Raw genomic sequence first — 15434 nt, forward strand, 5'->3', positions numbered from 1 at the left:
AATAGTAATGATAACCATATATTCATATATTTTTCCATGTGGTGGGTGCAAGGACTGGACTAATTATGCATTCAGGTGCCTAGGTCTTGTTTGGCCCATGCTATAATGTCGGGTATATGCTAACCTCTGTCACTAGTGTTTCATGGGTTCCCTGACAGTGTGGGCATGTACCGGGAGCCTGGAGCAGGTGGCTGAACAGATGTGAGGACTCTTCCTTCCCAGGAAGTAAGAACAAAAGAATGATGACTGCTCAAAAGTTTTGAATGATTTGGCCCCTGAGTGCTTCCAACCTTATACATCTTTGTTTAAGGAACTCTGATCATCTTGGGAAGAATTTGCAATCAAAATGAAAATGCATTTTAAATAGCCAAGGGAGAAAAAAAAATTGCCTGGAACTTTATAATTCTTTGTGTCCTTTTGGAGATATGTTTTTTTTTGAAGCTCAACTTTTCTCTTTCACTTGGGCGCTGATTTTCATCTCACTTTTTTGCACAAGAGCCGCAAGGGTGGTTGGACCCCATTATTTCATTGTCCGTTTATGGGTAGGTTAAATCTTAGGTCAGTATTCCGAAAACCTTCTACTGTGATTATCCACCTCGGATCAATTGGACTTAATTTGAGTTTCCCTTCTTTCCACAGTGGAATATTCTCAAGGAAAGGGGAAGAAGCCTATGGAGTAGGGAAACCTGCAGTGTGAAAATGAACAGTTGGCTTTAGAAACAGCAGCAGGAGCTATATATCAGCCCTGGGTAGAACCTAAAAGATCCAAATTACCACCTCAAACTTGCATTGCACTTAGATGGGGTGTAAATTATAAATAAAGGGTCAGTTGTTCTACTGTGGCTAAGGGTGAACCAGACACTCTTTGCTAGCAGGAGTGCAGGAACCAAGCCAAATGGTAGAACTGGCAGAGGTGACTGATGCAAAAAGGTGTGAGGGGATGAGTTGCTGGGCAGTGAGGCCTCTGCTTTGCAGTTCAGGAGTTAGTTGCTTCCCTCATTCTTGTCTTGAGGCAGACTCTGCATTGTCAGCCCCTGCCTCAGGACAGGACTCCCTTTGACGTCAGGTCTCTTTCTGATTTGAGAACATCACAGACTCCTGATTGCATGCCAGGTCTTGGTATCCTCTGCTCTCCTCTGTGTTGGTCTCTTGCCTCCCTGCCCTAGTCCCTGTCATGTATAGAGAGCATTTCTTTCTTTCTTTCTCTTTCTTTTCTCTTTTCTTTTCTTTTCTTTTCTTCTCTTCTCTTCTCTTCTCTTTTCTTTTCTCCCTCCCTTCCTTCCTTCCTGTACCAGGGCACTTAACCACTGAGCCACACCCCCAGCCTGTTTTTGAGTTTTTATTTTGATACAGGGTCTTGTTAAATTGCTGAGGCTGACTTTGAACTCACAATCCTTCTGCCTCTGCCTCCCAGGCCTCTGGGATTGCAAGCATGCATCACCATGCCTGGCTTGAGAGCGTTTCGTGAGCACTTCGCTGTTGTATGCTTATCTTTGCAATCCATCAACAAGTGTTGATTGGGCAAGTTGCTGTGGTAGGTGCATTTTTAGGCACTGAGGCAGAGCAGTGCACAAGATGGCTTGCATGGGACGTATGTTCCCAAGATGGGGTAATGACCAGTGAAGATGAACAAATAAAATGAGACAGTGTAAGAGACCAACCAGGAGCACTGAACATCTCAGTCATTAGCTCTGGTCCTCAAGACAACCCTGCAGGGAGGGGGTTGTATGCTGAATAAATGATAAGGAGACTGTGACTTGGAGAGAGAAAGAATCCTGTACAGTGTCATACAGCTAATAAGGAAAATAACCAGTGTTCATACTGTGCGTTATTATCAATTGCTATGTAACGTAGTACCCAAAACCACTTAACAATAATAACTTATCCTTCATGGGTCAGAAATTCAGACAGGCTACTCCACATTGGCTGGAAGGTTTGAAGACTGGCGGCTGGAATCATGTAAAGGTTCCTTCACTCAGTGTGGAAATGTGGGTGTTGGCTTAACTGAGACTTGGACTAGGGCTGTGGGCTGGAACCTTCACACATGATTTTCTTTGTGTCCTGGGATTCTTCATGATGTGACTGGATTCCAAAGGTGAGTGTCAGAGAGAGAAGAGAGAGACAGTGTTACCTTTTTTTTTTTTCCCTATTGGAGGCTTGGAAATCACTAGCAGGGCTTCTGCCATATTCTCTTGGTCCGGGTAGTTACAAGCCTGTGCCAGATTCAGGGAGTGGAAGTACAGACTTTATCAGACTGTAAACACCACATGTGGAATGGGATAAATATATTGTTGTAGCCTCCTTTGAGAAAATGATCCATGGGTCTAACCTGCTTACTCCAAAGCCAGTGTTCATTATGGCTCACTCCGCTACTTGTCTCCTCTTCCAAGTTAACCACCCCAGTCATGTTTATTTTCTGGCATTCAGCCTCTTAGGAGGCCCTTGATTCCTTGTGGGAGCTTCAGGGCTGGCTGTTGCCCCACACCTGGCCCTTCGTCTACGGTGTTGAAAATGGCCCTGGCGATTGTGGCTCCTCTCATGGTCCTATGAATTTTAGGCCAACCTAGACAGGAAAGCTTTTTTTTTTTCCTTAGGATTTTGGAGCAGAGAATTCCTTTTCTTTGCCCTTCATAGTCCATTAACTTAAGGGCAATAACATGACAGCTGGTCTTCTAATAGGTGATATTCAAAATACTTAAACAACATGGAATCCACTTATATGCCCGCTGGAGTAAGGGAGGACACACTAGTGGCTCATGGAAGATGAGACCTAGCAACAGTGGCAGCTGCAGTAGAACACAGGTGCAAGCTGATGTGGGCCAGACACTGCTGGGGACTGGTATAACAAAGTGAGGGATATTTATGCAGCATGCATGTGCATCTTGAGGTGTGTGTGAAAGAGTATTGGAGAGGGAAGAAAATCTTCCTCTACCTACCTACCTATCTTTGGTCTCCAGCTGAGACTGTCAATGAGACTGGTGAAAGATATATAAGAGAAAGCCTGGCATAGTGGTGCAAGTCTATAATCCCAGCAACTATGGAGGCTGAGGCAGGAGGATCATAAATTCAAAGCCAGCCTGAGCAACTTAGTGAGGCCCTAAGCAACTTAGTAAGACCCTGTCTCCAAAATAAAAATAAATAGGACTCAAGATGTGGCTCAGTGGTAGAACATACCTGGGTTCAATCCCTAGTATCAAAGCCAAAAAACAAGAGAAAAACTATTAGAAGTTTACTAACATGATTTGTATGTGTACTAATGGTATTACCAATTATTTATTTATTTATTTGTTTGTTTATTATTTATTTTTGGTACCGAGGATTGAATCCAGGGACATTTTACCACTGAACTATATTAGCCCTCTTAAAAATGTTTTAGTTTTGAAATAGGATCTCCCTATGTTGTTCAGGGCCTCACTAATTGCTGATGCTGGTCTTGTGATCCACTGGGATTGTAGGCATGTGCCACCACACAGTGTGATTTTACCAGTTTTTGACCCCAAAGGCTAGGTCCCTTTTCCCTCTTAGAATTATGGAACCAATATAAAGCCTGAGCACCAGTTGAGCAGTGGAAGAGAATGATTCTTGGCCAGGAATAGGAAAAGTGGGAGATAAACTTGCAAAGCAACTTCTCACCCCTTGGGGGTTGGGAGGTTATAGATATAGGGTAAAAGAAATTGGAGGGGGAGGTGAATAAAGGAGAGAAATATTCATACCTTGTAAGGTGATGGATGGAGCTTTTCTGAGAATTTAAGCGCCACCTCTTTTTGCTCCTTTCATGTTTTTTTCTAGTCTTCCACATGGCAATTTCAGCTGTCATGGTGCTAGGGGAGGGGTGTCATTTAGCATGGTGAAGTTATAGAGGTTGTTTGAAGCTCACCCTGCATGTTTTCAGCTAGCCCACCTGAAGAGGGACTTCTGGCCTTCAGGCATCTTGTCCTCAAATATTAGGGTGGGGCAGAAATTCAGCTAGGTCACCTAGGCTTATAAGATTAGTGTGGGGTAACAGTGGGACTACCACTAGTACAAAGGGGTGGTAACAATCTGGGCTTTATACCATCTTAGGCTACATACACAAAGCAGGAGGGTTTGGGGCTTCTGGGAAGAAAGCTGTTAGTGAAGCTTGTTATGCAGATTTAAACGTGCTTTCTTCATAGATAAAATTATACCTTTACAAATGTAAATTTCCTTTACCAAAGGAAAAACCTCTTCCCAGTTTTGAGAGCATTCTCTGGCCCATTGGTTCTCATGACCTTTAGCTCAATCCATATGCTAAAGAGGCATATTTCAAAGTAGCTATTCTGGTACTCTTCGAGGGGGGATGGTGGTGATATTCTGCACTAGGGAAATTGGGAAGGCTGCCTTCATGCTGGGGCCTGGAGGATAAACAGGAGCTGGACCCTGTAAGTGGGCTGGTGACCTGACTTGAACCTTAGCTAAAACCCTGAGGTTCTTGAATAATGTTCCCTTTTTCCAAAACAAGAATTAGGTGGATAGTTAAGTACCTACTCTTTGGCATCCTAAGTCCTGCAGGCTTGAAACACTTGAAAGGGATCCATCCCCACCCCTGCCTTTTTTTTTTTTTTTTTTTTTTTTTCAGTTGAATCCAATCCAGTAGCTTCTATATCTTTCTAAAATACTTTCCTACTTAATCTTTTGCCTCCCTGGTATAACTCCTTCCTCACACATGTCCTCCCCCACTTAGTTTGCAGTGTTGGGATGGAGCCTAGGACAGTCTATCACGGAGCCACATCCCAGTCCTCCTTAATTTTTTGAAACAGGGTCTTACCAAGTTGCCCAAACTGGCCTTGAACTTGGGATCCTCCTGCCTCAGCCTCCCAAATAGCTTGGGCTCTCTTGGAACTGAAGCATCGTGAAGGCTATTCAACTCCAAATTCTTGTTGTTAGACTGGAAAGATTTCAGAAATGTTGCTTAGAGTTACAGGCATACATTTATTAGAAAGAAGGGGGAAAAGGGACACTCAAGGAAGAGTGGGTCTTCTCAGAGAAGAGAGGCATGGTGCACCCATCTTGCCCTTCAGTTTTATTGGGAGTCAGGGAAGTTTCCAGAGTCCTGCCCAAGTCCATCTTTAGATTATTATTATTTTTTTTGACAGTATATGAACTGCATGGACTACTTCTATGGTGCTCAGAGTTGGAATTTTTAACAAAATTGAGCCCCCCCTGTTTTTATCTCAATTTTCTGTTGTTATCAAGTTCTCCTCTTTTTGCCTCAGTGTCCTTAATTGATTTATTATCCTTTGAATAGCTCCCATCACCCTTTCTTTGTGAGGGTCTTGATGTTTTGGTTATCAGGGAGATTGGAGGTTGTGACTTAGTATTGGTGATAAAAATGGTCCTGGATACTTGGTTACAAGAGATAATGACAACAGAAGTGGTAGGTTTTCTTAAGGCTGGGTAAGGTTTTAACATATGAGGCCTGCATCTTCCAGGTACTTATCTGTCAGATATGCCTCCCTGTGGCTTTCTGTTACCCTTCATTGTCTTTTCCCTGCTTACCCACTTATGGCTGACTGGCTACCAACCATGTTACAGGATACCATGCCACCAAGCCCAGTCAGCCATGGCAGTCATCTCACCCCAGTTCTTGTGATCATGCCAGGAAGCTTTCAGATAACGTTGCTCAGAGTAGCAGGGGAAAGAAAAAGGAGACCCTCTCATGGGAGAGAGTGGATCCTCTTAGAGAAGACAGAGATGGTGTGCCTCTCCTGCCCTCCAGTTTTATTGGGGTCCCATGGAAGTTTCCAGAGGGGCTTGCTCTGGTCTACCTCCTAACTTTTGACTGACAGCAGGATGACTTCAGACTTTCAAGTTCCCACTGAGCAAGACCACTTTAGGTCACTTTGGCCCAATGCTGACTGGTTCTAATTGGAACCTTTTCTTACAGGTTATATGGTTAGAGGGAATTCTCATCTCCCTGAGTTCTGGAATCTGGTTTGAATAAGGGTCACAATAGTCTCCCCCTTTAGGGTAACTTGTGTTATTGGAATTTCAAGCCTATATTCTTCCTGCAAATAACTGATTGTTTTCTGAGGAACGTAACATGTTATTGACTTAAACCAGGCAGGGCTGTAGGCAAATTGCTTATGAAAAAAAAAAAAAGATTGTGTTTGTGGTGGTCAGCACAGAAGGCCCAGTTTACAGGGCCAGCACACTTTCCCCATCTTTTTTTTTTGGTGCTGAAGATCAAAGCCAGGGCCTCACACATGCCAGGCAAACGCTCTACCACTAAGCCACATCCCCAGCCCACACCTCCCCATCTTAATGTGTAACATGCATAAGTCCTGTCATTACCCCTTTATACCCAGTAAACCAACCAATATTTCAAATTACTTTTGTTCTGTCCACCATGGTTCAAACCTCTATGAAGACTTCTCTGACCTACCACACTTCCAAGCACTCACACCGTATGCTTTTATTGTGCTTTCCTTTGACCTTTTATCTCTTCCCAACTCAGTTGTGTTACTGCTGCCTGTGCTGGGGATATGTCTTTGTCCCTACCTTTTAGGATTGTGATTAAATAAACTTAAATGGGGTTTTTCTCCTAGAGTGTCAAATAGATAACTTTCCACATGGATGTTGAATGAATTTAGAATAGGAAATGTTGGTCGTAATGCATGAGTTAAACCATTTATTTAACGAAGCAGGTTTCATTAAGACAGATTCCTGTCAACTTAATTCTCTTGTATTTCTGCCAGAGTTCATGTAGAAACAATGGTACTATTCCCAAACATTAGGGCCTCTTGGCTTAGGGAGCTGATAAACAGAAGGAAAAAGTAGAGGTCTCTAGGTGCCAGTGAGAGAAGATGGAGCAGGTCATGAGAAACAGTCTTACATAAGAGACTTGAAAAGTAGAATTAACATTAGTGTCGCTTATAGGGCTGAGATTAGAATTATTAAACGTAGAATGAAGGCCCTACTTTAAGATTAGTAATTAGACTGAGGAGAAAATAAGATTAACACATAAATGGCTAGGATGAAGATTAGGATTAGAATAGAGTTAATGCTGCTGTTCTGGGCTGATAATGGTAAATGTTGGATCAAAGCCATTTTATGTAGGGCCTAGAAATGAAACTAGAAATTTCATTTTTCTTACTTTGTTGGCGTGTACTCAAAGAGAATTTGTCCATCCTGGACAACATAGGAAGACCTTGACACAAATGAATAAAATTTAAAAACTTGGGAGTGGAGTGTAGTACAATAGTAGACCCCTTTCCTAACATGCCTGAGGCCCTGGGTTTGATCCCTACCTAACACTGCAAAAAAAAAAAAAAAAAAAATTGTGTGTGTGTATATGCATATTTATGTTTGTGGTACTGGGGATTGAACCCAGGGACGCTCTACCTCTGAGCTACATCTTTAGCCCTTTTTATTTTGAGTCAAGGTCTCAGTTGACCAGGCTGGCCTTGAACTTGCAATCCTTCTGCCTCAGCCTCCTGAGTTTTGGGGATTGCTGGTGTGCATCATCATGACCAGCTTAGAAATAGAATTTGGTATTGCTATCAGTGCCATGGAAAAGCTAGCGGGTAGCATCTATAGGATTAGGACTTTATTGCCACTTACACATTCTCTGGAGAGTAAGATTCATTCATTCAGTCACTCATTTATTCATAGAATTGGTTGCCAATTTTCTGCAAAATTCTTTGCCTCATAGAAGCCTGAAATCTAGTGGAAGAACCAAGGCAGGAGCTGAGTTGTAAAAATATGTACAAGGGTTTTCGTGTTTTTGTTGCCATGGTTTGAAGCATTTGAAAACTAATTCCAACTGAACATGGTGGCACAAACATGTAATCCCGCAACTCTGGAGACAGGAAGATCAAACATTCGAAGCCAGACTGAGCAACTTAGTGAGACCGTGTTATAAACATAAACATAAAAAGGCCTGGGGGTGTAGATCAGGGATAAAATATCCCTGGGTTCAATTGCTAGTACTAAAAACAAACAAAAAACTAAAAGCCACAATTTATTCCAGGGATTCAAAACGGAGTTACCATGATACATGTGTTGCTAGATTGGGATGATTGCCTTCAAGTTTGTTGAGAAATTGAGGCATCTCACCTGGGCTGGGAGGGCAATAATTGTACCTAAAGGCAGGGCTAAGAACATGGAGTCTGGTCAGTTCTGGTTCCAAATTCTGCATCTTAGTTTCTGCTTCTGAAAAAGGATGTATTATTTGCTTCATAGTGTTGTTACAATGGTTAAATCCATTTGTGTGTGGAAATTACACTGAATAGTATCTGGAATCTCTTAACCAGTATATAAATACTTTATAATAATAGTTCCTGTCTGAGCAGAGTACAGTGTGTGCTGATGTTCATGAAGTCTTGGGTCATGAGCCGGGGATGGCACATGCAATTTCACATTTGACCCATAGATGGCACCAAGGTCCCCTGTATACAAACATGAACACTTATCCTTTTCTGAGCTGGTTGCTGGCATTGTAAAGAAGAAATGCCAGGACTGAAGTTAAGGTTTCTTTCCATGGCTGTGTTCTGCCTTCAAGACTAAGGATAGTGGGGTATCTGATTATGGGTATCTGAAAACAACAGTGTTGTATTTGGGAACTGCCTGACTGGTTGTCAGGGGTCCTGGAATTTATTTCCTTCTCACACTGTGTGTTGTGGGTGAGTGAACTTACCAGCTCTCCCTCTCCCTTACTGATATTTGGGGAACAAATCAGAATGGGAATGCAAACCAGACATGTAAGTAAGTGTACAAAAAAACTCAGAAGCAAAGAAAATAGGGTAGGAAATAGAGACAAATAGTGACAATATGACAAGAGAGGGGAATTAGAATGATAACCTTAGGAACATGATTGTGAGGGTGAATTGTTGAAAATAAAATAGAGAAAAAATATTAAATTTGATTCACTGTATATGTTTTATATAGAGATACTTATCTCCCTACCTATATTCTCTTGCACAGGTGTGTATGCGCACGCGTGCACACACATAATCATCTATTGATGTAACAAGATGGGTGTGAAGACAGGGCTGCAGAACTCAATCTTCCTGATTAAAGCATGTAGAATCTTCTTTCAGTTTTAAAGCACGTCGAGCAGCTCTCCCTCAGCTTTGTCTGGGCTCCACTTCCTTCCCCAGCAACCTTTTGAATGCCCTCTTTACCTCCTTGTTCCTCAGGGTGTATATGAGCGGGTTAAGTGAAGGAGTGCCCACTGCATAGAAGAGGCCAAAGAACTTGCCTCTCTCTTGGGCATAGGGACTTTTGGGCTGGAGGTAGACAGCAATGACTGAGCTGTAGAAGAGCGTAACCACAATGAGATGGGAGGAACAGGTCCCAAAAGCTTTCCTCCTCCCCTTTGCAGAGTTAATCCTCAACACTGCCTGGGTAATGGCACCGTAAGAGACAAGGATGAGGCTGAGAGGCACCACCAGGATGAAGACACTGGCCACAGCCATCTGGATCTCATTGTAGGTGGTGTCCCCACAGGACAGCCGAATTAAAGCTGGAACCTCACACACAAAATCATCCACCTGGTGGTGGGGGCAGAAGGGCAGGTGTAGGGTGGCTGGTGTCTGGACTACGGACTCCACCAATCCAATGATCCAGGCCATGGCTGCCAGCTGCCGGCACAGGCGGGGGTGCATGATGGTGGCATAGTGGAGGGGCTGGCAGACAGCCACATAGCGGTCAAAGGCCATCACTGTCAGGAGGATGCACTCAGTGGTTCCCAGGGACAGGAAGATGAAGAGCTGGATGAAGCAGCCCAGGAAGCTGATGGTCTTGGGGCCCCAGAGGTTGACCAGCATCTGGGGGACACAACTTGTGGTGAAGCAGAGGTCCAAGAAGGAGAGGTTGGAGAGGAAAAAGTACATTGGGGAGTGGAGCCTGGGGTCCAGCACAGACAGCAGGATAATGAGTGTGTTGCCCACCAGGGTGAGGAGGTAGGAAGTTAAGACAACCACAAAGAGAATCCTTTCCAGTCCTGGGTGTTCAGAGAAGCCCAGGAGGAGGAATCCCACTGGGGAGCTTTGGTTGACCATGGTCTGTCTGTTCTTGTTCAGAGATAGAGGGATGAGTGTGTCGGATTAGTGTGTTCCATCTTGTTTTGTAAAAACACCCTGGATGCTCACTCCTGGTCAGATGGCTAGGGAATGGACAGTGTGTGAAATGTGGTGGACACTGTCAGATACCTCACGCTGGTGCTTCTGACTTGACTGAGGTCAAAGGAGGCTGATGTCAAAAGTGGATCAATCAACTCATTCATTCAGCAGAGATTTGTTGGGTGCCCTATGTTCTGAGTGCTATTCTAACTTAATTTATTCATTGGAATAAATAGCAAGTAAATACATTTTGAATGAAGTTCTGAATATACATTATTTCCGTAGGCTTGATTATTTCTTTGTTGGTTGGATGAGTTTTGTAGAACTTCATATTCTATTTTATACTTCCTTGGCAAGAGAGATTATCTGAGATAGAATGCATTATCTATGGGAGAGATTTTCTTTCATTTTAAGAGACTTGCGCTCATAGCAAGATCAGTTCAGTTGCCCTGGCCTCTTTAGTAATCTAAGTCACTCAGCTGACCTGGGTAGGAGAATTGGTCCATGTGCTTCGTCCTACGATGGGAAGTTTACTAGCAAGAGGGGAGAGTGGCCCCATACATGTTAAAAATACTGAGTTCATAAGGAACATTATAAACAAGAATAACATTTTGTGTGTGTGTGTGGGGGGGATTGAACCCAGGGATGCTTTACCACTGAGCTACATCTCCAGCTTTTTAAATTTCTTATTTTGAGACAGAGTCTTGTTAAATTGCCTAGGCAAATTTGTGATCAGTCACCTGAGTTACTGGGATTACTGGTATGCAGCACTGTGCCTGCTCTTAAAAAATAATGAAGTCAATCTGTGTGATGCCCACCACCCAGGTTAAGGAACTGAACAAACACTTGAAGCTCTTCAAAGCTCTTATGTACCCCTCCCTGACTTCTTAGTTTTCCACCTTCAGCATAGAACTTAACTTTCTGAATTTGTTCGTTTGCTTGCTGAGACAGGGTCTTGCTACGTTGCCCAGGCTGGTCTTAAGTTCCTGGGCTCAAGTCATCCTCCTGCCTCAGCCTCCCAAGTACTGGGAATTCAGATGTGCACCACTATGCCTGGCTTTGAATTTTCAATTCTCCCTCCTTCCCTCTCTCTTTCTTTTTCTTTTATTTGAGATATAATTCACATACCAACCAGACTTAAGAGTTTTCAAGTATATTCACCAGTTATGTAATTAACACCACCTACCTCCAGAACATTTCACATCACCCCAAAAGAAACTCTGTGCCTGTCAGCAGCCACCCCTCCTTTGTTTTCTTTGTAATATACAATTCTTTGTATGCAATCTTTTTTTTTAATCTTTTTTTATTGTAAACAAATGGGATACATGTTGTTTCTCTGTTTGTACATGGCGTAAATGCATACCATTTGTGTAATCATAAATTTACATAGGGTAATGTTGTTTGATTCATTCTGTTATTTTTTCCCTCGCCCCCAACCCTCCCACCCCTCTTTTCCCTCTATATAGTCCTTCCTTCCTCCATTCTTGCCCCTCCTCCCTAACCCTAACTCTAACCCTAACACTAACCCCTCTCACCCCCCATTATGTGTCATCATCCACTTATTAGCGATATCATTCGTCCTTCAGTTTTTTGAGATTGGCTTATCTCACTTAGCATGATATTCTCCAATTTCATCCATTTGCTTTGTATGCAATCTTAAACAATAGCCAACCATTTCTAATTCATCGGTCAACTATCATCCTAATCAGTTTTCTGCATTTTTAAATTGGTTATTCTCTTGTCACTTTGCTTTCTTTCTCTACCTTATTTCTGGATATCCATCTTTTCTGGTTACATCTTTTTTTGGGGGGATGGGTACTGGGGATTGAACCCAGTGGTACTTTACTACTGAGATACATCCTCAGTCCTTTTAATTTTGAGACAGGGTCTTAGTTGCTAAGGCTGGCCTCCAACTTGTGATCCTCCTGCCTCAGCCTCTGGAATAGCTGGGATTACGAGCATCTGCCAATGCATCCGGTTTAGATTACATCTTTTTAAGGAACTATCTCCTTTTTTTCTCTTTTGGTGTCTTTCATTTACTACTTTTCTCTTAATTCTCCTCCTTCATATACAAATTCATTTATTGATTTGTGCTTTTATTCATTTTTTTGAGCCCCAAGGTGCCAGCATTGTAAGAAGAACTGGGTTAGGGATCCTCCCTAAAGGGTCTATGACAGTTTCATAGTCATTACCTGCTATTGCTGTTAGTGGCTCCTGTATGTTCAGTGCTTCCTATGTGCTGAGCCTGGTACTAAGCAGCTCCCTGAACCTCTGGTTCTCACAGCAACCTGCAAAGAAAATATTATTATCCCAATTTTACCAGACTGAACAGTTTGAGAAAAGATAAGCAACTTATCTAAAGTCACCTAGCCAATAAGTGTCAGGACCAAGATTCTAGAGACTCTTTTTCCAGTCTTAGGTGTTCAGAAAAGCCCAAAAAGAGGGAGCCCACTGGGGAACTGTGGTTGACTGCAGCCTGTTCCCGTTCAGAGCTAGAGGGATGAACCTGTCAGGCTGGTTGATTCAATGTGTCTTACAAAAATTCCCTTTAACTCCAAATCTGATGTCTTACTGTTGTGGGAACTGATATCTCATAGGAGAAGACCAAACATTTTACTTACCCTCAATCAAAGAGAAATCTCTTTGCTGCCAGCAATCAACCATGACAAAACACGTAGCTGGCACAGAGTCTCCACTTGGACATCAAGAAGAAAACTAAAGGGCTGGTGATATAGCTCAATGGCAAAGTGTTTGTCTAGCATGCATGAATCCCTGGGTTTGATCCCTAGCACCACAAAAAAAAAAACCAACTAAAAATAAAGAATAGGTTTCTTTGGGCAACTAGGTCTGTGGCTCTAACAAAGATTGCTAATGTTTACTAGCAAGCACTTTTGAAGCACATCTGTATGTGATGATCTAGAGCTGGCTCATGTTGTCTTTTGATTATTACATTTTCAGAGAATTTGTGAGATTCTTATTAAGTCATTGGTAGCCTGAATCAGCTACAGGAGGAGTATTTACACTATGGACACGGGCAAATACTACAAATTGACTCTGCCTCCCTCAACCAAGCTGATTGTTAAACATTTTCCAGGATTCCTCTAATTGTCCCTCACAACTCTATGTGTTAGTATTATCTTTCCTTTAGTGTGAAGAAATTGAAGCAAAGTAAATTTAGGTAACTTGCCCAAGGCAATATAGTTAATAAGCACTAGGGCTGATGTGTCAACCCAAGTGTGTTGGCTGTTCACCAACCACACTCCACCCTAACTGCAGGGAAGATGAGGGCAAGGGAGGTCGGAGATACCTCTTTGCTAAGAAGGTCTACCAACAACCTTCTCTCTCAGTCTGGGAGAAGTCTGCTTTAGAGGCACTGGAGTTAGATAGGTTGACATTGTGTGGTGATGAAAAGAGAGGTCCCTGGACTCCCATCCCATGGAGAGAAAGAACTAATTAATTCTGTTAAGACCCTAGGGTTCCACAGCCCACAGACAATTAATTAGCCCATAATTATGGTAAAGGGGCAGGGGAATGTCTATAGAAAATATGCAAGCAAGAGTCATCAACACAGTGGTAGGTTAAAAGGTCACTCATGCTTCTGTCAATAGCAAGAATAAGGACAATGTGTCTCCTTTCCACTTCCAGCTGTCCCTCTCAAGTCTCTGATTTATTCACTCAGGGCCCCACATATTTTTTTGGTTTTTGCAGTACTGGGGGTTGAACCCAGGGCCTTGTAGAGGCTAAGCAAGTGCTCTAACACTGTGCTATGTCCCCAGCCCTTCATATTTTATTTTGAGACAAGGTCTCACTAAGCTACTTGAGGCTGGCCTCAAATTTGCAATTATCCAGCCTTAGCCTCCTGAGTATCTGTGATTACAAGTGTGTACCACCATGCCTGGCCTAGGATCCACTGAACTTCTTGTTTTTCCATTCAACACTTCTCTCTGAGGTAACAGAATTATAAAACCCTAGGACTGTAAGAATACTTAGAGCATTTAGTCTTACCCTGACATGGTTCAGCTGAGTCATTACCATATTGCTCCTTCATTATAGCTGGGTCCTGTGGGCTCAGCTGGCCCAAATCCACATCAAGTGAATGTACCTGTTGACCTACCTGGTAGTCATTTCTGCAGCCTCTTACCGTGTAAATGGGATGCATGTACTTGGTAGTTGGTAGGATCCCCACACTGGTTCTTCAGTATGCAGAGTAAAAGAGTAGTGAGGAAAGCCAAATGGAGGACCTAAATCTGTACTCCCTTCTCCACAAATGCAGTAAATCAGGAACAATGTTATAATAAAAAAGACATGATTGCCTGATGTCACTTTTGAAGGATTCAGGGCTAGTCATCCCTCTCATATACCCCATTTAATTCACCAATCTGGTCACTACAAAAACCACATGAATCTTGGAAGGTGACTGGACTACCATAAACTAACCCAAGGAATAGTAATTGCAGTCATTGTGCCTGATTAACATGGTTCCAGGTCATGTTACACAGTCATCAATCTGATGAATGTTCTGTTCAAATACTTTCAGGAAAGAGGACCAGAGACAATTTACATTTACAGGGTGTGGATATAAGTTCTCATTTGAAATTTTGCTTCAGGACTATGTGGTCTAAAGAGATAAGGACACTGATAAGCTGCTACTCCACGTTGAAAATAAAAAGCTTTGATTTGTAGCCCTTTCTGATTTCCATAGTCTAAAATATTCCCACCATTGTCCATTTTAGGCTGTCAATGTAACATTTCAAAAAAAAGATTGGAAAGAGACACATAGTAACACACTACTATGTTATATATTATGTAGTAGTTTTATTATACAGATATAACAGATATGAATAACCACGAGAGCATAGATAACAGTGAACGATGGTAAAATAACTAGGAAATGATGAGTTTAAGTACTTATTACAATTTGTCTTAATATAATTTATTTGAATAAAAGTTTATATAGCAATTTTTAGTATTGGCTGTTTAACAACTGGTTTGAAAAATTCCTGAAAATTTAACAATCAGCTCCATGAGGCAGTAAGAACTAGCTCCAGCATACAATTGAACATGACCTTCTGGACATTTCACAAAACATCCCATAGTTCCACTATATTGATGACAACAAGTTAATCAAATAGAATAAACTAGAAAGGTAAGTATGTTGAGGCCATTGGTAAGACAAAACACTCCAGAGGGTGGAAGATAAACCCTATAAAGATTCAAGACCATCTCTGAAATTTTTTAGAGGTCTAGTAGTCTGGAGCATGTTAGACATTTTTTTAAAATTGAGCACTGAGGATTTGAACCCAGGAGTATTACTGAGCTACATCCTAGGCCCCTGGTCCACACTGCTTTTTT

General features: G+C 42.3%; 1 protein-coding gene across 1 annotated transcript; it reads right to left on the bottom strand.

The window, feature by feature from the left end:
* Positions 1-9086: 9086 nt before the first annotated feature.
* On the bottom strand, positions 9087-10022 carry LOC124987949 (olfactory receptor 2H2). Its single transcript, XM_047557041.1, has one exon. It carries the CDS (start codon positions 10020-10022, stop codon positions 9087-9089), a length of 936 nt encoding a protein of 311 aa, XP_047412997.1.
* Positions 10023-15434: the final 5412 nt, after the last annotated feature.

The sequence above is a fragment of the Sciurus carolinensis genome, chromosome 7, assembly GCF_902686445.1.
Source record: "Sciurus carolinensis chromosome 7, mSciCar1.2, whole genome shotgun sequence".
Lineage (NCBI taxonomy): Eukaryota > Metazoa > Chordata > Mammalia > Rodentia > Sciuridae > Sciurus > Sciurus carolinensis.

What these genes read in the sequence shown, in the direction of transcription:
- LOC124987949 (XM_047557041.1), bottom strand. Translation starts at nt 10,022, where the DNA reads ATGGTCAACCAAAGCTCCCCAGTGGGATTCCTCCTCCTGGGCTTCTCT.